Source organism: Opisthocomus hoazin, chromosome 4, assembly GCF_030867145.1.
Source record: "Opisthocomus hoazin isolate bOpiHoa1 chromosome 4, bOpiHoa1.hap1, whole genome shotgun sequence".
NCBI classification, from domain to species: Eukaryota; Metazoa; Chordata; class Aves; order Opisthocomiformes; family Opisthocomidae; genus Opisthocomus; species Opisthocomus hoazin.
In genome coordinates this window covers 75,632,941-75,659,498 of record NC_134417.1, presented here as the reverse complement: position 1 = coordinate 75,659,498, position 26,558 = coordinate 75,632,941, and the positions used below count along the sequence as shown (strand labels likewise).

At 39.4% G+C, this 26,558-nt stretch overlaps 1 protein-coding gene across 5 annotated transcripts in view; it reads right to left on the bottom strand.

Moving 5' to 3' along the window:
- The window catches only part of MYO3A (myosin IIIA), a 155,023-nt gene that overhangs the window by 95,524 nt on the left and 32,941 nt on the right, over window positions 1-26,558 (bottom strand). For all 5 annotated transcript variants that reach the window (XM_075419554.1, XM_075419557.1, XM_075419559.1 and 2 more), the window contains exons 3-5: window positions 23,555-23,689; window positions 1,923-2,027; window positions 1,062-1,161 (exon numbers count right to left, since the gene is read on the bottom strand). In XM_075419554.1, coding sequence (XP_075275669.1) covers window positions 1,062-1,161; window positions 1,923-2,027; window positions 23,555-23,689 — 340 coding nt within the window. The remainder of the gene's footprint in view (window positions 1-1,061; window positions 1,162-1,922; window positions 2,028-23,554; window positions 23,690-26,558) is intronic.

Here is a 26,558-nt window from a genome sequence, read left to right as displayed (position 1 = left end):
AGTAACCCTAGTAGTTGTGAGGACTTTGTGCGTGAAGTAGAGTTGCACAAATACAGTCTCCTGGGAGGAAGACACTACACTACTCAGAGTTAAAATCCCGTAATTTAAACCAACTGTTATGTATCAATTGAATAAATTTCATTAACAAAATAGGAGGGTAAAGGAAAAATGAAGATTTTCCATCTGCTGAATGGAATAATGATATTCACAATTGGCTGCTATGCTGTAAAGCAGTGACCAATAAATTGAATTTAAACATTAGAAGACGGTGTGCTGCCAGAGGATAATAGTTCGTAGTAACAAGCATTGCAAATTTTTATACCCCTCATTTAAAACAAAAAGTCATTACACTTTTAAGGTAAATCATTTTGGTATGGCTGATAAATAACAGGTTTCATCCACTTACCTGTGTCTCTACTTTTGCCTTCTGGTGGCAAAACCAAATGACAGCCTTCCCAAATCACTTTAGGCCTACCAGACTTGAACAGACCCTTTTCGTTTAATGCCAAGTCTCCGGTTTAGACTTGCCAAAAGTAATCTGTTAGTCTTCCCAGACTTTGGAAAGTAGTAGTAGTAGAAGTACATGTGACTGAGGTGGAGCTCTTCCCAACATTGAGTAAATTCTAAGTCTTCTCCTATGTAACATGAAGCTTTTGCCTATCAGCTCCCAGTTTCACTTTACTAGTGCACGGTCCTGGAGGAACTAAACACCAACCTTATTTTGAACCCTGTTAACTTCCTTTACCACTTCACTTACTGTGTCTGCCCCAAAGCATTTGGCACTTACTACCACCGTATTATAACTTCTATTCATTAGCCATGCTGTCTAAACAGCATTAGCAAAATGGCTGGAACACCCAAAGTTGAAAAAACACTGAGTCTGTGAACATTTCATTTCTATCAATTTAAAACGTAACTTTGGCTTTCCAAGAGATTTTTAATGAACGACTCCAAAACTTTATAAAAAATTTAATATAATTCATCTTTTCTAATACATTTATTTTATTTTCCGTACTTCAGATGCACAGCATTGGTTGCATATATAAGTAAACATAACATACCAAAATCCACCAGCTTGACTCCTCCTTCAGTCGTCAAAAGGATATTATTTCCCTTAATATCACGGTGGATAGTTTTGTTTTCATGTAAATGCTGAAGTCCCTGGAAGGTGAGGTGTAAACAGGAACTTTTTACTAACAGCTCTGTTGTACATTTGCAGAAACAGAAAGGTATCAGAAAAGTATGAAAAAACTTTTTTTTTTTTTTCAATCCAAACTCGGAGATGTCATTCTTACTGGAAAAACACTTGGCACACCATGAGAAATTGCTACTTTTTAATTGTCCCACTGTATGTCAAATAGAAATTTTAAGATAAATGCATTACAAAAGCACTATAAACCTACAGTATATATTACACCTTTAGAGTATAAACTCAAAGAAAACTGCTAAGGCCTAAATTCCTATGCAGCAAGTCAAATTCTGGTTCACAGAAAATGAAAAATAAAGACACTTGATCCTGATTAGCCAAAAAAAATTTATCATAGCAGTGATTCAATAGATTTGTTGATTATTTTGCTATAAAAATATTTTGGATACAGACCTAAGAAGCTGAACAGTATTTCAGGTCTATTTCTGCTATTTCTCAGAAGAAAAGCTAGTTTGATGCAGAACTGTATTTACTAAGGAAATGAATGAATGGTCAGAAACCAATTATCACTCTCTTCATAATGAAACAAACAGATAAATTCTTCTTTACCTTGCTTGTTCAAAAAGAACCATCTGAATTACACATTACCTTGATTATTAAACACTGCTATAATATAAGATAGCGTGCCGTGTTAGTGGGACATGATCTTCATTCAGTCAAAGAAAAAAAATGTGAGTGGAATACTGACTGTCCTTTCACTGAGAGCTTATCTTACCATCAGAGCTTCACGTAAAATGTAAGCAATTATAAGTTCATTCATCCTTTCGCCTCTCTTCAGAAATCCTTTCACAAGATCAGTCACAGATCCACCATTGCACAGCTGCAAAACATCAGGGGAATATAAAAAGGAATTAAGAAGTGTCGGAGTAGCCACCTGGTTTTAGTTTTCAGTAGTTTTTGTATTTGTAGCCAAATGAGCTCCTATTAAACTGGCAAACCACAAATTTGTCTTTCTGTCTACCCTTTACACAAACAACATTACACAGCAACTTTTGCCCATTTTTTCCACTACTTTCTGCATTTACCTCTTGCCCAAACACAAGTACAGCAGTCTATCCCTTTGTCTTCCTATATATATGACTGCTCTTCACGGAAACAGAATGAGCTTACAGTGCAATAAATTTGCTGTGAAGGCATGTTCTGTGGGGCACACTAATTGCTCCTTATATTCATCATGTGCAACTCACCAGCAGAGCAGATTATTACAGCATCAGTTCTCAGGTACAAAAGCTACATACAACACAAAATGGATTTAAGGCATCAGAAGACAGGGGGCAGAGAAATTCCCCTAACAAGAAAATCTTCCAAGAGGGAAAGCTGCCCTCTTCACCAAGCAGCACTTAATTCCTAGTGTAGAAGGGTGTTATACACAAGGCATGGGCGTCATGGAAGAAGATGAAAGGACTGTGGAAAGAAAGGTCTCATCTCCCACTGCAATAAGGTGGGCCAGGGGTGTAAGACTACTCAGAGCCCTCGTAGCATCAACCCTGTCAGCTACTTGTGCAAGATGCAGAGCCACAATCTAGTCTGGACATCCTTTCTCCTGTCTAAGGTCCATTTGGACTCCCGCAAAGTCCTGTCCTGTCCCATATACACGGGAAGCAGAGGTCTGGCCTCACTCTCTAAAAAGATTAGTGAGCACACATTACCAGCAGATTAGTTTAGACCTGCAATATTTCATATGTTCATTTTTATCACTTACAATTTTTCCGCAGGAAGAAGCAACAATTTAACTTTACTGACTCATTCTGTAGCAGCTACACACCCGCAAAGATGCAATCGGTACTAAAGCCCTTAGCATATCCATAATGCACTGAATAATACTCATTGATTGAAGAGCTGTTGCTTTTGTAGAGGAGTAGCTGCTTCCAATAAAACAGTGAAACAAATTGTAAGCTTTATACCGTACCATCCAGTAGCTTTTCATATGAAAATAAATACCCACATAAGACATTTTACCAATGTAGCACAAAACAGTAATTCCTTTTGACTAAAGATTTTGAAGTCTATTCAAATTGAGGGCATAATTTATCAATAAAACCTTTCAACTGTAGAACTCCAGACATCAGATACTTTTTGTGTACGATTTTTAAAATCTGTTCTTCTATACTTCTACATTTTTTCTGTGCTGCAATTACAAAAAGACTTGCACCTTACACTATAAAACATTTTACAGCCCTTTGTACCCAAACATAACAATAATTTTCTGACTACCTATGGCACCCCTGGGTTGCACTGAACTTGCACCACATGAATGCCTACGCAAATACCACTCCATGGATGTCTTGTTGCAAGATGCATCCCCCCCACCATGTCAATGAAGCCTCTGGTCTGATAGATGCTGAGCTCTACTGCAACAATCTTGGAACTCACTTAATCTCACCCTTACTTCAGTGGGACAATAGGCATGCTTAGAGAGGGAAGAACTCATATGCTTAAATGATGAGATTTAGCACTTTGCAGGATCAGGGTCAGATTCCCAAACAGGATTTAATTTACTGTCTTTAGCCACGCTGGTCTGTCTCCTCCATTGACTTTTTCTAGTTACTTTTTCTTTTTTTTTTTACATTATTTTTCTAGAATCTCTATTGTTTTAACTTTGCCACACCACCAACATGTCTAATCAAACTAAACGGATGATGACAATTCTGGTTAATTTGATGCACTTGCATTTTATGGCACTGAAACTGCTTGACAAGAGACAAACCAATTGTGAAATAAATTACACGTATGATATTCTTCAAACTATTTTTACTCATTATATAGCATTAAAATTTTGCTTTTTACAGATTGAGCTGCTTCTGTCTTTGTTACAGAGCTGAATATCTGTTAGTCTTTCTGTTCAAGGTAAAGCAAACTAACCCAAAAAGGAATATATTCTTTTTGTATGTGAGAGAAGGAAGAAACTATGTGCAGTAAAGCCAAGACTGAATTTATTTGTGTGGGTCAGCAATGTTAATTTTTACTTTCTTCAACATGTCACTTCAATTTTTCTACCCCTCTCATAAGATATAAATCCCTATTACAAGATATATATCTGTATTATAAGACAAAAAAACTCATCTAAAATAGCAGGTAAAGTAAGATACTAAAACTGTGATTATTTTAGACCAAATCACACCTGAGCCCGGGTATGTAAAAGGTCACCTGAGTAGGTCTTGAAAAAAACAGAAGTCAGCCACACCACCATGGAAATCCTCCACTGACTCCCAAGGCAGCACAGCTGCCCCAGCAAAGATCAGCTGATCTCATAGACACAGGTTCTTGCACACACAGGGCAACTTTTCTTTTGCTGCTACTGCCTCAAAGAGTTGTACTTTTACTTACATCAAACAATTTGTATTTTTCTGACTGCTAGAATAGGAGCAAGAGAGGAAAAAAGGCTAGGTATTAGGATACAAGCAGCTATAAGGGGGAAAGGGGATTATTAGAATACAAACTACAATTAGAAAAGGAGATTATGGCAGACACTGTAATTGTGTGCTCTGAGCTGTGTGGGGTGGGGAGGGGGGCAACGATGACGACAGCGATGACACAGGCTAGCATTAACCTTGATGTATTTTTCTACAGGCCAAACCAGTTCTCATGGGTAAAGCGTTGCATCCAGTCTCATTTCCTAGTTCTACCATCTATTTTTTGCAGGTGAAGCTGCCACATGTCCCTGTAACCATGCACATAACTAAAGTTCAAATGGTGATTCTTTCTCCTGACTATCAAGTTGCATGTGTGTTCAGTGCAAGCTTATCATACATCAAAAAGTCCTTCTCGTAATGAGTCAGACTTCTCTTCCCTCTCAAAAGAAGAAGTGAAAGAAAACTACGATACTCCTGCCCGATGTAGTGCTTGGCCATGCTTGCTTGGGAATCCAAGTAGACAGGGAGATAATTATCCTTGGGGATGCTGATCAGGATCTAGTCCGTAACATAAAAATTTAAAGGGGGAAAAAACCCTTAACCATAAAAAAATACCACATTTCCTTAACTCATACAGTTCTTTGATAAGAGATTACGGGATAAATACTATTTAGCAGTACTGCCAGACTGGAAGTTTCCTGGTGTGCTGTTAAATATTGCAGTTTATGATTTTGATCTCTGCTGTTTCTTAGTAGCATACTGTCCACAGTAAAACCTGTGTAGCCTCTTACTGTGTTTAAGGCAACTGTAATGCTTGGATGACAAGAAATCATGAAGGCAGAGATCACTTTTTAAAAATATCTTTCTATTTTCTAGTGAACCAACTAGAGAAGAGAGTTGCTGGCAGCTATTATTTCATTGCAAGCATTGTGAACTCACATTGCAAAATAGCTAATCAGTCTGTGTCATGACTCCACATTATTGGGTAAAATCTCCTCAGAATATTTTGATGAAGGGCACTATGGGCAGAAAACAAGAAATGCATGGAGAACCCGGGACACAGACGTACCATCGAAGCTATGTGTCTATCTGAGCTGTGCCACAGGGCTGCTTCCAAGAAACTCACCAAACGCAGATGTCCTTCAGCCTGTCATGCGACATGGGCTTTTCTGGGAGGAGAGAGTAGTCATTCTGTATCTCTCTCCCACACTCCCAAAACCACACACACACTCACACATTCTCTCTCACATGCACAAATGCATTTCTTGTGGTTCATATCAGTTTTATAACACCTATTTTAAATAACTAGTAATCCCATGAGGAAAACTGAGTATGGGAGAAGTGGTGGTGGCATCTGTCAGCTCAGGTTTGGCAGTACAAGTAGCAGAAGATGTAAACCGAATGGACTTTCTCCATTTGGTTCTCAGATACCACACACTCTAGTATGTGAAATGAATGCAAAAACAAAGCCCTTCAGTCTGAACTGGTTTTAGGAAGTCTCTAAAGGCTGCATTTTCCCAAGGAAGGATAGAAATACTCTTATAATCTTTGAATAAACTTAAAGAGAGAGACTCTTATAAATGTTCAACCTATGAGACACAGTAAGGGAAGATACTAGTGATCCTCCCACAAGGATGTTATTTAGAAATGTCATGTTGATAACTCTACACGAGCAATTTTCATCAACTTAATGTTAGTCACTTCTCCTATTGTTCCCTTGTGACTTACAGGTATTTTCTTTACTGGATTTTTTTTGAGTGCCTGCACTGCTAGAATGCACATATTACCTGCAAACACAAGCAAGTAAAAGGGGAGTAAACTGAACCCTTCGGGCTACCTAAAAGGGGGTGGAGAAGACACAGACAGATGCTTCCCAGAGGCACACTGCAAAGGATGAGAGGCAACAATCTCCAGCTGCAAGACAGTACATTCCTACTGGACATAAAGGAAAAAATTTCCCACTGAAAGTAGTTAACAGTGGAACAGATTACCCAGCAAGTCTGTTCTTTCCACCCTTGGAGATATTCAAAATTGGAATGGAAAAGACCCTGCGCAAACACGTAACATTGAAGTTAATCACCTCTGAGCAGGGGGCTAGACCCAATAACCTCCAAAGTTCCCTTCCAACCTATAATTTTCTATAATTCATAATATTTGAATTTTAAAATATTCAGCCCCTACTTTGGATATTTAGACAGCAGAAATAGGGAGGAAAGGACTAAAGAAATCTTGCATACTCAGACCAAGGGAAAGAATAATTTGATAGAAGGCTTGATCCATTCGAAAACCTGCCTGAAAGTGCTGTAGCTCTGATGGCCATACATAGCTGTATCAGAAGAGGTGCTTATGACTCTTCTACAGTGGTAGCAAAGGGCTCCTCCCTTATGATTTTCTGGCACTCAACAGGCAAAGACTCATACCAGGATGACATACAGTCCTCCACCCACCCACCTGCCACAACCCTGTCCTACCACAACTGAGCTATTAGTATGCAAAGCTATCTTCAGCAACAGATTTATAAAATAGCATAATCCTAACACATGAAATGTCAGTTAAAATTGCCATCACATCACAGTCATGCAGGTATTCTTTGTAGGTCTTACTCACCCTCCATCTGACCCAGCTGATACATTTCTCTCTGTTCAGCTCTTCTCGATTCTGATGCCCATTGAATAAGGATTCAGCATCAGCTTCACTTTTCAGAAAACTATCAGTTGCACTTTTCTTAGGGCTAATACAGCCTTTAATCATCCAGCTGCTCCTGATTTATGCATCTGTACTAAGCTGTCAGGTAACATTTGCTTGCATCCTGCAGTTGTCAAGGTGCTTTCATCTTATTTCAGTAGCTTGGATGCGAATAGCGGGGCAACTACAATTACTGCCTTCCCCATCTTTACAGGCTACACAGACGTAAATGACTGGGTAGCACATCCCATATGCACAACTTACGGCATGCATGAATGATAGTTATGGAAAAGTCGCATTGTCCAACCTTGCTTTACTGTTATCACACATAAGAATGTTAAAAGCATCTCATGTACTACTCCTTTTTTTTCTGTTCTTACAATAGATCAATTATCTGACCTGTTCCACTGAGCACGCAGCACAGCAGCGCTGCCAGGCTCTGAGCTGACTACACCCTCCTTTTAGTACTGACTGCTATAAGAACAAAAGATTCTGACTTGTTGCTGTTTTGTTGTCATAGAACTACAAAAACACAGGAGGTAAAAGGGACCTCAAGAAATAATTTAGTCCACTGCATTTGCATGGTGTAGAGATCTGATACTTTCAGGTAATCCTTGAAAGATATTTGTCTAACCTGCTCCTAAAAATCTCCCACTGAGGGACACTTCAGTCTTTCTAAGCAGCCTGTTTCTGAGTTTCACTAGCTTGATAGAACATTTTTCCTACTATGCAACCTGAATCTTTTTCGCTTTCAGTAAAACCGCTTTATTTTTGCCCTTTCCTACAGTAGTCCTTGATAATAAATCATCACTATTCTCTATTTAACATCATCTCTGTCAGCCTACTGTCATGATATGTCATTTTTCTCTTTTTTAGGCTGTACAAAGTTAGTTTCTGCAACCTTTTTTAATTATCCGTGTTTTCTAAATTTAGACTGCCTGCAATTTGCCACTGATGTTTGCAACACGTTTTGCCCCAAACTGCATACAGAATTCCTTTGCAAGTCTTGTCTTAGCTGGGAAAAGCTGAACAGAACAGAACAAACTCCACTTTGCAGAGAATCTCTTTCTGCAGTTCCATTGCCTAGTCAGGTATGTCCCATTTCTTCTCCCTGTGGACAGTAGTACTTTGCATGTGTCTACTGATTTTTTTCCTGTGATTCAAACATATCCTATTCTCCAACACGCCTGTAATTAAACTAGGTGGCCACTCCCAACTTTTTATGTGGACTTTGTTTCACCACCCAAGTTATTAATGAACAGAAACAGACCAAAAGCAGATGCCCAGTTGACATGCCCCCAGCCCAAAACTGAACTACTGAGTCCACCTCTTCTGAAAATTGTTTATGTGACATTTCTGTATTTCTACATTTTTCTTGCGAGAATGTCACACAGGACCATATCAAATCCTCACAAAAGACACGTCTCATCTATTGCTTTCCCCTTGCTACACCAGTTCACAGAATCACAGAATGTTAGGGTTTGGAAGGGACCTCTGGGGGTCATCTAGTCCAACCCTCCTGCCGAAGCAGGGTCACCTACAGCAAGCTGCACAGGACCTTGTCCAGGTGGGTCTGGAATATCTCCAGAGGAGACTCCACAACCTCCCTGGGCAGCCTGTTCCAGGGCTCCGTCACCCTCAGAGGGAAGAAGTTCTTCCTCAGGTTCAGACGGAACTTCCTGTGCTTCAGTTTGTGCCCATTGCCCCTAGTCCTGTCACTGGGCACCACTGAAAAGAGCTTGGCCCCATCCTCCTGACACCCACCCTTCAGATATTTGTAAGCATTTATAAGGTCCCCTCTCAGCCTTCTCTTCTACAGGCTGAACAAGCCCAGCTCCCTCAGTCTCTCCTCGTATGAGAGATGCTCCAGTCCCCTCATCATCCTCATAGCCCTCCGCTGGACTCTCTCCAGTAGTTCCTCATCTTTCTTGAACTGGGGAGCCCAGAACTGGGCAGAGTACTCCAGATGAGGCCTCACTAGGGCAGCGTAGAGGGGAAGGAGAACATTCCTCGACCTACTGGCCACACTCTTCCTAATGCACCCCAGGATCCCACTGGCCTTCTTGGCAGCCAGGGCACACTGCTGGCTCATGGTCAACCTGTCGTCCATTAGGACACCCAGGTCCCTCTCTGCAGAACTGCTCTCCAGCAGGTCCGCCCCAAGCCTGTACTGATGCATGGGGTTGTTCCTCCCCAGGTGCAGGACCCTGCATTTGCCCTTGTTGAACCTCATCAGGTTCCTCTCTGCCCAACTTTCCAGCCTGTTCAGGTCATGCTGAATGGCAGCACAGCCTTCTGGTGTATCTACCACACCTCCCAGTTTGGTGTCATCAGCAAACTTGCTGAGGGTACATTCTAACTCTTCATCCAGGTCGTTGACGAAGAAGTTAAACAAGACCGGGCCCAGTACTGACTAACAGATTTTATTAATATTAATATAGATTTTATTAATATGATGATGGCCCAATCCAAGTCGACCACTTATCTACTCCACTATTATCTCTATTTCTACAACGGTTTCTATTAATTTGTTCAGGAATCATTGTGAGTATCAAAGCTAAACAGACTAGCCTGTATTTATATAACTATGTATTTATGTATTTATATAACTCAGACTAGTCTGAGCTTATCCTTAAATGTCTGTACCTTAGCTGTGCATTTTTGTTTCTCCTATTTGAAGGCATTCTGAAACATCAGAAGAAGCAAACTCTGATGCATTCTTACTCTTCTCTTACTGTGCTTTTTTCTCTACATCAACTAATTTGCTATTGTGTGTTTAACGTCTTGCAATAACTGCCAGCTACCTGTGTGTCCTTCATTTTTACACTAGTTTTCCTAAGCACAGGTACCTGCCAGTTCCCCAAGCTGGGTGAACCATACTCTCCTAAAGCTCATTATCTTTACCCTGTTGCTCCACCATCCTCCTTTTCCTCAGGAAAGTGAACACAATTATTTTGGGGCCTTTTTCACTCGAATTTCCTTCCATCTTCAACTTTCCAAAAGAGATGATCTCTATTAGAACAGAATCAACCTGATATAGCCCTTTCCAGAGTCACTTTCTTTTCCTTCTGTCTCCAAGACAGAACTTCATGGACTGCCCGTCTCACAATCCTGGCTGTCAGACAGGGTCAGCTGTGACCAGATGAATTCCTATTCTCTGCCTGCAGTGTGACATGTCTTCACAACTACTACCACCACAGAGCACACTCCACTGACAGCACCTAACACTGACCACAAATACTTGAAGGTCCCTTGTGAAGACTTAGAGAGAACTAAATCAGTTTCTTCAATGGGCCAAGTGGTTCAATACGCAGCTCCTGTCTGCAGCGTAGTTTTAATTTCACCTCAAATGGAAGAAAGATGTGCACTGTGACTCCTATTTTTAAAAACAACAACAGTAGAAGACAACCCATAACCAAGTAAAACCTTTACTCTGAGGGTGGTGAGGCACTGGAACAGGTTGCCCAGAGAAGCTGTGGCTGCCCCCTCCCTGGCAGTGTTCAAGGCCAGGCTGGATGCGGCTTTGAGCAACCTGCTCTAGTGAGAGGTGTCCAGGTTGGAATGAGATGATTGTTAAGATCCCTTCCAACCCAAACCATTCTATGATTCTACGAAAAGAAACCATAGCAATGCTCTGTGCTTTCAGGTAAAGTTGATTGCTTTCAGTTTAGCGTGAATTAAATGTATCACTGAAACAGACCTCTTTCCTGGGTTATTTAGCTTCAGTGATCACAGACCATGCGGTATTTATAATTCTGCTCTCTTACATCATCTAGCACCTCCAGGGCTGTGTTAGTCACAGCCTCAAGGGTGTGTGTTTGTTGCTTCTGATATCTTCACTTTCAGTTTGGCTTTTAACTTCTTATTTTCTTTGTCATGCACATGCACTGACACAGACATCCAGCCAGAGGAAAAGTTTGCCTATTCTGTCTTACACCATACTGGCCTTCACAGCCTCTTATATTTCACAGTCAGGACACAGATATCTCTACCTCACATCACAGCCAAAATGGAAAAGGCCACATCTATGCCAATACTGCATTTTTGTAAATTTCTTCTATCAAACTCAGCATAATTGAATGAAGCCACCAGGCTTTACATACACAAGAAGAAAAAGAAGTAATCCCCTCAAAAGAGTATTTTTTCTGTTCTAAAACACTTGTAATATTGTTTTGTCTCTAACAGAATGAAAAAAAGCAAGTGGGTAACAGTGCTGTACAAAAAGGTTTACCAGGCACAGTCCAGTTGAACTCCCCTGCTAGCTCTTCCTGACTCAAACTTCATATTGCACCATCCCATAATTCACATTCTTGGCATTCTAATACATTTACATCCCCATGAAGTCACTAATGAAGAAATTAATATATTACCTGTCCACATCTCCTCCCCAAAAGAGTATACAGCTGAAGTGGTATCGAGCTATGATTTGGAATAGTGCTGTGTAAAGCATCTGAGATCAAAATCACTGGATAATATATTTACAACAGAAATTCTGAATGAGCTTCAGCTATAGCTTCATGGCCTGGCAACAGCAGAACACAGCTGTAATTTTTTTAAAATCAAATAAATGGAAAGATCATTTTGCAAAATCAGAGCTAATGCAGCTATACAACTATAAGGACCAGCCAGTAAAAAGCCCATGATTTTCTGAGCAAATGCAAGGGGGAGCTTACCAAGTCAATAGACTTTGATACAGAAAATCTAGTGAAATTCATCATTTTATTATACACAAGGAGCAGTGGTAAAAACAACATTTAGAGTGCATAACCATTCACTGCGCTAGGGAGGAAAAGCAGGGCCTAAGTTTGGGATCAATAATATCATCAGAAGTATTTCTACTGGCTGCTGCAAACTTAGCTGAAGCTCTGGAAAACACACAGAATCTCGTAAGCAAATAGGGCAGCCTGTGGTAACAGCCACCACTTCACAGCTTTTATTGCCTGCTCAGAACTACGCTGCTTTTGTTCACTCTTCAATTAGGAAAGGTTTCAAAGCACCTTCCTCTTTTGTAGCATCATTTCTGTAAGATTCAGGGTTCAGACAGTAGTTCCAAGTACTACCATGTCCACATTACACTTAATTCATTTATGTCTGTGTTCCTACATGAAGACAATAATTTAGTATAATTCACTGTAATTTAAATGACTGCAATAGAAACCTTCCCTATTGAGTTTGAAAGCATGGCTGGCAAAGCCCAGATCCAAACAATAGGGCTTGTCTAAAGGCTCCTTTTACAAAAGGAGTGAAGCTGAGACAGACTCAGCTGAAAGGCAATTCCTCTCCTCGCAGGAGTGTGCAGGACAGGTCAGCTTAACTGCTCTAGGAGCTGCCTGTCTCTCTCCACTGACTACAAATGGAGCTGCTGCGGCTTTGTAACAGTCCTGGGACCCTAACGCAGCATGAACATCCCAAAGGACATTCCAAGACATTCTCAAAGAGAATTTTGTAAGAACCAAAAGGACTCAAAAGACTCTTTTTTTTTTTTTTCCCCTTTTCTAAATAAACTACTGGAATAATTAACTCAGAGGGACTAGATCAGACAGAATTGAAATTAAAGTGCTCTGTAAACCAGTCTCTCCCTGCTCACTGTGTCTGTGCAAGGCATTTCCTTGCTTCCAGGGTTTGGTTTCAGTGAAGTCAGCAACTTTCTGAACTGCAGCAAACGCTGATACCCTCTCTGGAGCCCAGGAAACTTTGCTTTTTGTCACCACTGACACCTGGCTGTCTGCTTTCTGCACATCCCAGCTCCTCGTTCCTTGCTACAGGACCCTTCTCCCACAGTCTGCAGCCTCCAGACCTCTCGACCCAGCAACGAACAAGGAGGAGACCTCTCTCCCTACAGACAAGCCCATTTGCTCCAGTCACTCCCTTTACAAAGTGACTCAACATGTAAACCGAGAACAAACACACCAAAATTATATTGTCTGTACATTTGAATTTAAGCATTTAACCCTCAGGTGCCTGAAGCAAAAAGAGACAAGCCTTAGCCCAAGCATTCTTATGATGATTGATGCCATCCCCCACTAAAGCTAAAAGAGGTTTTGTAATCTGGGACTTAACCAAAAGCTATGCAAATGTGGGGTTTGGTTTTAGCGTTTTTGGGTTTTTTTAAAATAACCTCACATCTTTAGTGAAGATGTGATCAAAACCAACATGTACAGAAAGCAAAGTGATGTTTGTTAAATATTAGAATGTGAGAGGCATAGCATTCACATGCTACTTAATTACATAATAGAATGGTAAAACTCAGGATTTTTTTCTGGACTTTTGCTTCACTCCATGGTGGCAAAAATTGTTACTGGTTACTGGTTACTCAGACCTTTATCATGTGCAGTATTCTCCAGCAAGGTGGGCCATAACATACACTCACCAGCTGTTTAAAAGATGCGGACCATGCAAGCCACAATGTTTGAAAGTATGAAATACTCATTATACAGAGAAATTATGAGTATTTACTAAAACCTTGAAGCATCAAATGATAGTTGCAGCCACACATCTTTGATCTTGAGAAAACAGCATACAATTCAAGAGTGAAAAATTGCTATAATTGGGAAGCAAAGAGGGACACATTAGAAATGGAGAAATCAAGGCTGATTCAGACATGTAATGGATCAAAATATTCAGTGTTGATCTGAACGGAGCAATTATAACCAAAGACATTACTGAAAAATGACCCATGTTGAAAAATACAAAAAAACAATTTTCAATTGTTTAATTTTTCTTCTATACATGTCATGTGGAAATACCTGATAATATTTAGACACATGACAACTCCCTTGCCCCCATCCCACTTCCCATAAAACCCAAAGGAAACAGTTATTTCCCACTGTGATAATTTCCTGAAAAATTATTGCTTTATAGTAAAATTCCCATATCAAAAAATGTGCATATCTCCTTTCGTAATATAACTCGTTATATATTCCATTATACAGAACAACTTCCATCCAAAGCCTTTTTTAAACTCCACAAACTCGCCTTTGTTCCCTTAGATGGAAACACATCAGTGTATAGTAACTGCTGTCTCTAACAAAAGCATACTGTAAACATGCCAAACGAAAATCCTAAATAAATTGTTCATCTGTACATGTGTACACACCACAAGGTCCTCTATTTCCTGTAAAAGAGAAGTAATGGATATAGCAACGTCTCTAATTTATCTCAGGTAGACTCACCTCTTTGAAAACCAAAATGAGACCACGAGGTCCCGCTTCTAGGCATTCCCACAGATTCCTGCGGGACTCACTTCACCCAGCACTCGTTACTCTGAGAGGCTTGAAGAAAAATGCATGTCACTGAACTTGGATTTTCCCACTCTTGCCAAAACTATTACAGTAATAAGAACAGCCCCAGTTTCCACACTCCTACCCACTCCTTACAACTGCATTGTTTTTCTAGGACAAAATCTTCATTCGAATGGAGTTCAACAACTGAAGTCCCAACAGCTCCAATGACATGAAACTGCCTGCAAAACTTGAGCTACATTAGTCTAAGTCACTCCCACCACGCAACATCCCAAAAGGAGATCGCACAATCAGCACCTCCCCAGGCTCTAAGCCTTCTTGCAAGCTCTGAGCCTGCAGATTTTTTCAGCCAAATGTCCTTCCATATCAAGAAGAAGCATTAGCTGCTTTGCAACACGGACAGCAGCTCCTCTCTCCCTCTTCTACACACTGAGAGGTGCCAGGAAGAGTGACAACACCATTAGCTGAGAAAGGAAAGAGATCAAGTTAATGGAGAGAAAAATGCTTCATTGCTGGCCATGAGGCCTCTTACATGGTGCTGGAAAGCTTAGCAAGAAACAAGGACAGGACTACCTGCCCTGCTCTGAGCTCTTCTTTCCCGTTTCCAGCCTGCCTTGGCACAAACAGCACTCTAAAGCAGTAGTTCACACCTGGATGCAGGAAAGGAGCAGAGGCTTGTGAAGAGTCTCGTTGTGTTGCCCATGCGGGGGTGACGGCACATTCTCACTGCAAGAACCATACGCGACCCCTGCCCCATATACGTTACAGGATTCCTTGCCCTTTTAGACTGGGATATGGGACTGATGTAAAGGCATTGCACCCCTGGTGAAGGAAGATTATCTAGATGAATGGATTTTTAGAAATATTGATCTATTTAACTAGCACACAGAACTTCTCAGTCCCCCTAGAAAGCTCATAAAATTAATGAGTGAGAAGTAAACATATTATCACTCACTGCAAAATTTGAGACAAGTGTAAAAGTTGAAGGATCTCTCTTAGTTGTTTGTAGTTTGGGGCTTTTGGGGGGGGGGGGAGGTGGTTGTTGTTGGGGTTTTTTTATGTTTCTTGTCTCTTTTCATGTTTTACATCACCCAGTCTCCCAGCTTTCAAACACCTGAAGCCTCACTCATGTTAAGTCACACAACAGCAGCGGAAATATTTGGATGATGTATGCCTACCTTTCCTTGTGTGTGTGTGGAGGTAGCAAAGCGATCTGAATTTCCTAATACATCGTTATGGTTGTCCTGATCCTAGAAGTTCATATTATGCTTCTGGCTATTTTAGCCTCATTTTTTAAAAAATACCAATACCTAGATGTTATTTTGACAGTGGTTACTCCTCTTTTGTAGGAAACCACACTGCAACCTAGAATTACACTGTTAGCACCTCAACTCCCCAGCTGAATAAAAATCTCCCTTCCCCAATGCAAATGGACCTACTGAGACTAATACTTCTTTAGATGCATAACTATACTTCTCAGCCAGGACATTCTATGAGAGCGCAGAGGATTTCTTCTTATTTAAAAAAAAAAGAAAGAAAAAAAGGTAACACTTCAGTGAATTACACCATATATTAGAATTACATGCAATGTCGAAAAAGCAACGTGATCAGAAACTCTTCCATGTATAGTAGGTCAGTGCAGGATCCAAAACTATTAGCCACACAAGATTTGGGCATTAATTATACTCATTTTTCTCTGACACATATGTAAATTGTGCTGTCACTGTTCATTTATGAATCTGAAGAAAATTTATACATATTTCATGAATTTTAGGGTGCTGCGACCACAGTGAGCATTTGCAAACATCTGGAAGCATCTGATTTGCTAATCTTCTCTCTCCAAGCACCAGATACAGCAGTGCAACACCTTAGTAGACTCACTCCAGGTCAGATGCAGCAGTGCAGATGTATTGTTCATCATTCTTCATTTTACCCAGGAGTTACTGCAACACCTTCTTCTCTTGGCCTTGGCGAGGTCTTACCCCTAACCAGCCACCTCTGACCACGCCACTCTTCCCTTGAACACTTACGCTGGCTGGCTCTTTTCAACCACATCAGATATGAGCTAGTTGCTTTTACTGTCAGGATCCATAGTAGTCCTAATATCTTTCCTTATGCAGCAACAGATCTACTCCTATGCTCCATCAACCCACAGCGCTGGCATCCATCACCAGCTAACTGTAGGCATGTTTCCTCTTCTGCTTTGAAGGAGCAGACAAAACAAACAGAAAACCACACTGCTGTCCTCCAAATCCTCCTTAGTAACTGTCCTGTGCTGCAATGCTGACAAATGCTTGCCACTGCTTGAGATCACAACTGATTTTTGTTATCCCCTTGATTCTCCATTGCCAAACCCATTTGTTCTATTTGGCTTAAAGCTTTGATGTCAGCTCCCTGCTATGAAGGCTCACTTTTAGGATTAGAAAGGAGTGAGTAATTGATACTCTAAGTGTTGTGCTGGGCTTTCCATTTCTGGTCAAATTCAAGAATGGTAATTCTTCTAAGGGATCTGCACAAAACCAGAAAGGACTTACACCAGGGGATCTCAGCTCATTATATACTCAGTATATGTAAGTGACTCACCAGACAACTGCAACTGCCCTTACAGTTGGTAACTGAGTAGGAACTACACTGGTTTGCTACTCTGTGCTTATCACACAGCAAGAGTCTTTGTCAGATAGCTCCCTCAAAGTTCTTACCCTGTTACCAGCATTTTGGCTAGATGTGCGAGGTTTCCCAGGCCAGGCAAGCCACCAGAAGTAATTGGGTAGCAATGCACTACCATTACCCTGGTACAGGTTGGCAGTTTGGTACACTGGCACTTTATTCCTTCTTTCTATACAGAGCTAGAATGTCCCCACTCAGATTAAACGGAATCCACACCAGGGGTTTGTACTTTCTCTATGCTTGTGAAAAGAGGACCAGGTGAACTGAAGCACTACAATTTTCTCTGCTAGTTTAATTCAAACTCCTGAGAACTTCTATTTACTGAGTTTAATGGTTTTGGTCTTTCTGAAAAAAGCAACATAAATGGAAGTGTCCCAAGGATTTAAAAAGATAATTTAGATATTTGTGTATTTAAAACATCAAAGTTAAGTAATAAATTTGAATCACTTCAGGTAAATTTTAAATTAGCAAGCATAGCCACCAACTGGATCACAATAATCCTTCATGATAATCTTTCTGTAATTCTTTTGAGTTACCAGTGTCTGGTTAGCAGGTTCAATTAACATCAAGAAATATCCAAAAGACTGAACTCAAAGTATACTACTTTGCCTGCAACAATGTAGAATAATACAAGCTGCCAATTTATTTGATGCATTTATTTTCCCACGTTATAAGGTTGAGAGAATGGAAAAGGCTAACATGTCACTTCTTTAGAAAAGCAGGTTCCAAGCACGAGCTGTTCTACGCTTCCACATGATTTCTCTGATGAAGATTACACCAGAACAAGAAAAGGTTCTACACAAGAATGAAGATTAATCAGGTTCATTTCAGTCTGGACTGTGCCAAACCAGCACCTGTACAGACTGCACTAGCTATTCAAATATTGTTTGTGAAGGTACTTTGTAAGTACCTGGTCAGAAAACAGAGCTCACAGTCCACTGCAAATTGTAACAAATTCCTCCCTTTCAAATGAAGGGGATTCTAAATCTCTTACCACACATTGAAAAATATTTCGATTAGAAAATGTTTTCATAACGTTGAACATTATATACATTTCAGTATTTGGAATATAGTATGTAGTAATAAGTATATAACAATGACACCAACATTAAAATTGCATGCTCTAAGAGAAGACCGTATAGCATGACAGTATCATCATCAGGTTTACTGTGTCCATAAATTGATACTAAACAGAATAGTCTGAGACATCCTTAATAAAACAATCATGGCTGCTGGAGAGCATGAGGGAAATCGACTGCAAAAATTGGACAGACTTTCCTATAAAGCATCTTCTAGTGTCACCACAGGAGACAGAATCCTGTGCTACATGGACCATTGGTCTAACTCAGCAGGGCATTGCAAATGATCTTGAAATGTTCACGCATGCACTAGGAGAACCAAAACACCTAAAAAGCATGCTTTGATAGTCTTCTTGACATTCAGCACAAAGGGATTTATTTCTATACCTTCCGGGTGATTCCCTCTACGTCTCCAGCAACGGACACACACCTCTACATCTCCAGAAAATGACACACACCTCTCCAAAAATGGAGAGGTTTCTACAAAATGCTTTGATATTACAAAACTGTATTTTTAGGTGGCAAGTTGCTCCATCCAAACTTTTTTACCCTACCAAGCTAAGTTTTAACTCATTAAAAACAAAATATTATTTTACTTTAAAAATAATGGATGTTCCCTCTGTTTCCTAAGCATAAAAATATATTGAGAATGATAAAATATACTAGCTTACTTATGTGACTCACAAACCCAAATCCATCATCTCAGATACTGCACACATAACTACATGTCTTTTTAAAATGGACTGAGATGTTTCTTCAAGTTCTACCTGATCTGTGTAGGAAATGCACTACAGAAGTAAGTTTCATTACGATTCTCAGCCTCTGGCTTACAACAGCAAGTAAAAGCTGTATAAGACCTACCTTTTACCTTGCTGTGGTATTTTCAGCCTTCACTCAGTCTTCACTAGGTTATTCTCTGCACCAGACCTCAGGCAAGCGCTGTGTCACTTGTCCTCCCCACCTGCCCTTGACCTACATGCTCACCTGTAGGGCCTGACACAATTTACCTCTGCTCTATCTTCCATCAGCTGATTTCCAACTACCTCAGATGTATTCCCTTCTGAACTAACATCAGGAGCAGAAAGAAACAGGCTATAGCACACTCTGCCTTAGCTGTGTCATCATGCTGATGTTTGCTGACATGAAACTGCTAGGCTGATTCATCCGAAGTATAATACTCAGGTGGCTTCTTGTCAACACAGACTCAATAGGCCAATTTCTTCTGCCTGCATCGCTGGACACATGTGTCAAGGCTTAATACACCTGGCAAGAATTCTCCCTCCAGGAAGGATTCTATATACATATTCTATGAACATATATATTCTATATACGTATAATGTATATATTCTAGAAACGTGATTAGAATAGCATCCACAGATGGGCAGATACTCAGCCTATCTGAGTGCAGCCTACAGAGAGAAGGGCATTTCTAAACTGAAAATCAGGAGTAGTGTTATTCCATACAGACACTGTATTAGATACAGCCTGTTTCACAGTCTTTCCTCTAGGTGGTTTCCTTAAAAATGCTGAACTGAGAAAGTTAGGTTACTTTATTACCAAAAAATGCTCATCACGCTAAAAGCTCTTATATGATTAGTTTTCCTCTAGTTCTTAATTATTGTTAAAATTCATATTCTGTAGTAGTCTCATATTTAGGTCCTTATGTGTTAAGATGAACACAACATAGTAACTTTCTACTTCTGCAAATACTGTACTAGAGTGTTACAAGGCAGAAGCGCATTATGCAAAATGGTTGTTTATTTTTCCAAGTAAACATTATGCATGTTTAACTGATTAGATCTACGCTTAAAGGTTAAATCAAAGTATGAGATTGACTATGTATCTCCTGATACTTTGTTATATACTTTCTTATATCAAAAAAGTATTTATTTTAACAGAAAAAAATTAATGAACAATAGCTCCTACTCTCTCAGAAGTGTATTTTCAGCTCACAGCACTGCAACATCAAAATGCTTTCAAGATCAGTTATATAATCTGCACATTAGCACAAGAAATACAACAAAGAAAATTAAATCCAAGTGTTCAGTAGAAAATGAGGAATTTCACTTCATATTGGAAAAAAGATTTTCTATGACAGCATGTGCTATTAGGCAATTATTAAGTGAAGAGACTCAGAAGAAATGTCATGTTTACCCAGGATTATTCTGTAATAGATCATTCCCATCATTCTGAAGAGACTGGTATTGTCTTCTATAGACACAGAAACTGTCAGATGACCCACACCAATAGGTCAGCTCCAAATTCCATTTAGTTGTAGCTAAATATTTCTTCATAGTCATCTGGTATAATGGTATCTAGTCAGAGGACAATATCTTCAACCTGGATTGTGAACATCCAGTGCCTCACTCTTGACATATGCCTTACAGTGAGCAGCAAATGAAAAGTGTCAATTTTAGTTAAAAATGAAATGTCCAAATATCTTGTCCAAGAATTTGAGAGTACAGGTTCAACAGAAATCAAATCATGTAAGAATAGATTCATTTTGGAAAACAAAGATGGGAGGTGTGGCAGAAAATATTTCACACCAAGACCTCAATAATCTCATCACAAACCCATCCAAGGTCTTCTCCAGTATTCAGAATGGATGGTAACATATGAGGTCCGACAATTTTATGACAATTCAGGTACTTGGGACTAAAATCTCTCAAGAACCATTGACAATATTGGAGGATAGACTTTTTAGCTACTTGGTCAGTTTTGGCCTCAAAACTGTACCTCAGCCACTTAACTTAGCCTAGTTCAAACCTGCTTAACCTCTCTTCTCCAAAACCCAAATATGATCAAGTGTAATACAAAACAAAACAGCTACCAAAAACTATGGGATACATCAAAATTCATCACACTCTAAACACTAAAAAAGGTGTAAGAACTGAACAGTACAGTTTACATTACCAATGCCACAGACTGAATTAGGAGAAAACAAACCCGGCAAGAATCTTTCTTTCCAGACTGACTTGCTGTTGATACATTGCATGGGACATGTCCTAAAGAGCTGAGGATTTTTTTCCTCTAGTAAAAAATGATTTAATAACATCTACATAAATGGATTCAAACACTCCACAGAGTAACTCTGTTGGTAAACTAGAGTGGCGGCTCTAAGCTCATTACTAAATGCTGAGTTTCACCATCTATCACAATTCATTCCTAGCGGAATTTGAGAAACTTTCCCTCCAAAACCTCCTGCCCATAGATCCCATCACAGAACACAAAAGCAGAGCAGAGCAACAAGCTCTGTTTTCAATGTCCCACTGCTCCCGTAAGCTCTTCCTGGCAGCTGCAGACTTGCAGGAATCCAGAATACTACAGTGCCCAACAGTCTGCATTTGATTCTCTACTTTTCCTCCTTGACATCATTTTGCATTCAGATGCTACGGATGCTGCTTCAGATTATACAAACTGCAGTGGTGTACACTCTTTGTCCTTTCAGTCTTTGGGAATGTATCTACAGGCTAGGTGCTGACTGCAAAAGATCCATCTTCATTTCAGAGGATCACACAGAATTTGCAGGGATTAGTTGACAGCTTTTTTGAGACAAGGAGGTGAGAAAGATCTCTCCTTGGTATCAACCTCTGCAAATCTAAATTTCAGGACTGGATTCCCTTCTTGAGGGGAAGCAACAGAAGTGAAATGATATTTATACTAAAATGAAGTAAAAACAAAAAACAAAACCCAAAGCAATGGAAACAGAGGTCTCTGTAAGCTAAAGTATAGACTAATCACCACGTTTATGAATTTAGACACAAATATCTTGTTAAAAAAACACAACAACAAAACAGAACAGAGATGATGAAAGTATCTTCATTCTTATAAACTGCACGACACCTAAACAGCTACTGCGAAAAACAAACTGTAAGGCTGCATACAAGCTGAAAGGAAGGTGACGCTTCAACAGAGGAATCTGTTCCATAGCAGTTTTCTTTCACAGATACTTTTACTAAAAGGAAAGCTTCACCAAAGTCACTACTGGAATTTATTTTTCTACTTATGCATATACATACCAACTGAAATCCATTGCATTGACAGAAAGCATCTAAGACTATTCCACACGCTCCACACTAGCACTTGCACATATACAGCTTGGCATGCTAAGAATAAATATAAAACTTATACTCCAGATGTAGGCTTGTGTTTTTCACATTAAGAAAATAAACCCATGTGAAATATAAAAGTTAAAATATAAACACTTCACTGTTTTCTTGCAGTCTGTTCCACCCTGGCTGTTTGGCATCCGTTCTTTACAGGCCAGAAGTTTCACAGATGGAGTTTCAGATGCCCAGCAGACACAACAGAAGCTAGATTTTCAAAGACACTCACTACACTAAGAGCTGACATCTTTTGATGTCACTCTAACCTAATAATTTTTTATGATTTCCAATGCAAACTATTCTTAAAAACATCTCAACGCAAGTCAGAAGAAAGGCTTTGAGAACTTAAGAATTTCTTAGAGCTTGTTTCCAGGATTAGATACCATTGTATCAGTGAGATATCTGGCAGAAGATTTGTATTCACTTCACTGATAAATCATAAAATACAACAAATTTTTCAATCTCAACCTTATCAAAAATTGATCAAACATTATCAAGTGCCTTGCTTGTTATGAAAGTCACGTTATTATTCTAATTGGAGACACTCTTCTTCATTTTCCTCTGGGGGGAGGAGGAAGTTGTTGCAGAATAGGTTACAGTGAATCTATAAAAACAGTAATGATCAAGCTCTTGGCTCCTAGATTAGTCAAAACTAAACACTGAAACACACAAATTACTGGCTTTACCTTGCTCTGAGTTCGTTTGAGGAAATCCTGCTACTTTCAACAGTATTTGGGCAGTATCCTGTTTTTATTTGCTTATTTATCTATTTGTGCATTTACTTGCACCAAAAAAGCAATTAAATTATTAATTTCTATCATTTAATCTAGAAAACAAATAATCATAGTGGGTTTTTTAACTGTTATGTCATATCTTAGCCATATTTAAAGAAATGCTACCAGAGGAAGATTCCCATGACAAGCTATTCACCAAAGAAAGATTTTAAGCAGCAAATCCTACGAAGTCCTATTAGAAATTATATCCTAATTCTGAAGGCACAGCACTATCAGTATAATATCAAAATAAAATCAATCAATATAATATCAAAACCATTAATTCAGAACACTGAAAAGACTAAACAACAGCATTTATCACTTCACGTGTAGCCACTCTAAACAAAAACATCTAACAAATGGCTTGCATCTCATTCATCGAGTTTATATTCAACATAGGAATGCCAACTAGAAGAAAACTCTTATTTTTCTGAATTATTTACCTCAAGAACTAGCCAAAGCTGGTCTCCATTTTTCACATCTTTCTTATAGTACATGCCATAGAATTTGACTACATTGGGATGATCAGAGAGAGCTTTCAAAATGTTGTATTCAGCTTCAATTTCTTCATCAATATCCTAGTGTCACAAACGAGAAATACATAGCAGTTAATAAATAAATAATGATACCCATTAAAAAAACCCAACACATAGCATTTTCTGGCTATTCAAATGTACTTTGAAATAACGCAAAGAAAAAACCAAACAGAACATGAATGTACCATATGCAGGGCTACAAAGCTGGTTCTGTTTACTCTACTAAACAGTCATCTGTTTTTTCACTTGGTCTTTATCAATTTCAACTAATAAACACATGGGGTATGACAGAGCAGCCCTCAGTAGCAGGGGGAAGGAGCATTTCAAGGCAAAGCCAGCGCAATCCACAACTGAATAGGTATGCAGATGCCTTGGGAAGTCACCTTAACTTCTCCAGTCTTACCTTTCCACCTCTCTGTGCACAAACACGTATGACTGCAGCCACATCTTACTCATTTATCATCCCACTTCCTAGAATCAACTGGGAATTTCTCTCATTTTCTACTACCATGAAATTGGTGACATCCGTGATCTCTTTGGCTTCTCCTACAGAGCTATAAGAGTTGCGGCTTTTTGTCAGTCTTTCATTACAGGCCTTGGGTTTCTTACACAGCGAGGGAAAACCATTTGGAGGTAAGAGATGAGGACAAGTTTTGCCAACACATGCACCAGGAGCTGTGCAAGCCCTTTCAGGCCAAACATGGATGCTAGCAGCAGTGGGCACTGGATGACTCCGGTAACCGCTTCCACCTGTGCACTGGAATTGCTCTTTGAGGGACACTATCAGGCTGTGTTTCAGTCATGCTGAGAAAATATTCAATCCATCCTGGCCACAGTTAAAGGCAGAATAGCTGCAGCCATTTTCCCCCATTGTTTTGATCCCCAAAAAATGTCAACATACTTGTTTCCAGATTTAAAACATTTTTAATAAAATTTGCTATTTACATCCACCCAAAAAGAAACAGAAATGAAAAAATCAATTCCAAAGGAAGGCTACCTAGGAAATCCACTATCCATATGAACGGATTTCGTATCAGTGAAAAGTACCTACTCAGTGCTGAAAAACTCTCTCAGCACTGCCAAATACAACTGACCATGGCAGAGAAAAGGAAGGCTTCATATTCGCAGTGAGTGATACTCCTTCTCATTTTGTTCGTCACCAAAGGCACCTGCCCCTAAGAGGACTCCGCTCACTTGTTTTTCATACAGGTCTCTCCAATGCTAAATACAACCCAAGTTCTCATATTAGTCCTTTGTGTTGAGACCAGCTTGACTGGTCTCAAAGAACTTTGCCTATCACCAGCATCTTCAGGAATTGGGCCATTAAACTTTCATGTTCAGATTACAAGAATTCATCTTCTAGCAAGGACGGGTTTTACACTTTTTTTTATTGGAGTAGCCGAAAAACAGCAGAAATCTTCCACTTTCAAAAAAAGGAGGAACTCTCCGTAAGTTAATTTTTCCATAAGCACAACAAAGAATACAGCCAATAAAAAAAGAGATGCCAGGAAGGAAGAAAGAATCAATGCACTGAAGGTGGCAGAGGAAGGAAAGGGAAGGAGTGCAAGATAAGAAGGGATGAAAAGAGAAAATGCATCTGGCAAAAACACAAGGACAGATCATAAAGCAAAAAAACACCCATGAAAAAAACAGAGTCGAAAGCCAAAAAACTACACACACCATACAATAGCCCTGGCTGCCTTGGGGAAATTGGAAGAGAATTAGCCCACTGTCCTACTGTGATTTAATAGAGGCTTCTGTCTCCTGAGGGGTGGTCAGATTTTATGAGATTTTTACTATTGTAAGGAGAAAAGAGAGAAAATGAAATGAATAGAATATTCATTCTGTAACACTAAAAAGAAAAATCTTCCTCTATATTTCAGGAAGGAAGAACACTTGAAATATTTGGTTGAATTGAATATATTTACCTGCACAAGAGTACCTCTTTTAGAAATGGTAGAGGGAATATTTTCATATGAACTTAGACATAGGATAATTTGTCTAAGAGCCCTAAAGTACAATGTTATTTACTTACAGCCCTAAGGACAAGACTAAGAGTATTCTCAATTCCATCTTTATATATTCTCATTTTACCACCTTCACTTTCCTGTTTCAGTTTCAAAAAGATGAGCTGTTATTTATCACAAAGAATCTGAGAGCTATAAAGGATTAAACATGACATCAGTCTCATATCACCCATGACAATGTAGTTTCCCAGTTTAATTCGGAAATATCAGTTAAACCAAGTGATATAAAACCACATTTCTTCTGTTTGTCTTTTTCAGTCCATCTCTCAAGTGGCACAATTCTGAAACTGTCTTCAAAGAAAAAAATTGTAAAATTTAAAGAAGAAAATATAGAAAGTATCGTTTTCTTCACTGCAATGGCTCCCTCTGCAGCCATTAACAATTCTTTCAGCTTAAATAAAAAAAAATAGTTTATTACTTTCACCCTATTTCTAATATAGGATTTTCACTTTAACAGTAACTTGGAAGTAACAGCAGCTACTCCAGACATCCTGTAAAAAGGAGGGGAAAAGAAGAATAGTGTTCTTAGAATAGAAAGGAGAATATATTCAATTAAAAGCTAAAAGTCTTGGAGTGGGATATTGACTGCATTACTGACTTCCATTTTTGCATTAAAATAGGGAATCTGTTTTCATCAGTTATACCTTCTCCCTTCAATTTCTTATGCTGCATCTTTATCCACTGTATTTCCTCTGTTTTCTTTACACTCTACTCCCTTATATCCTACTTAATCTATTTCTCTTTCCTCTAGCATCAACTTTACTAGCTCTTTTTTCTTCCTGCCATCATCCTTTACCCTTTTCTTACAACCTCCAAAGTGTACACAACACTGAAAGCTTCCGCTGTGCCTTCAGTAATCACTGCCATAGCCAGCTACCACTTAA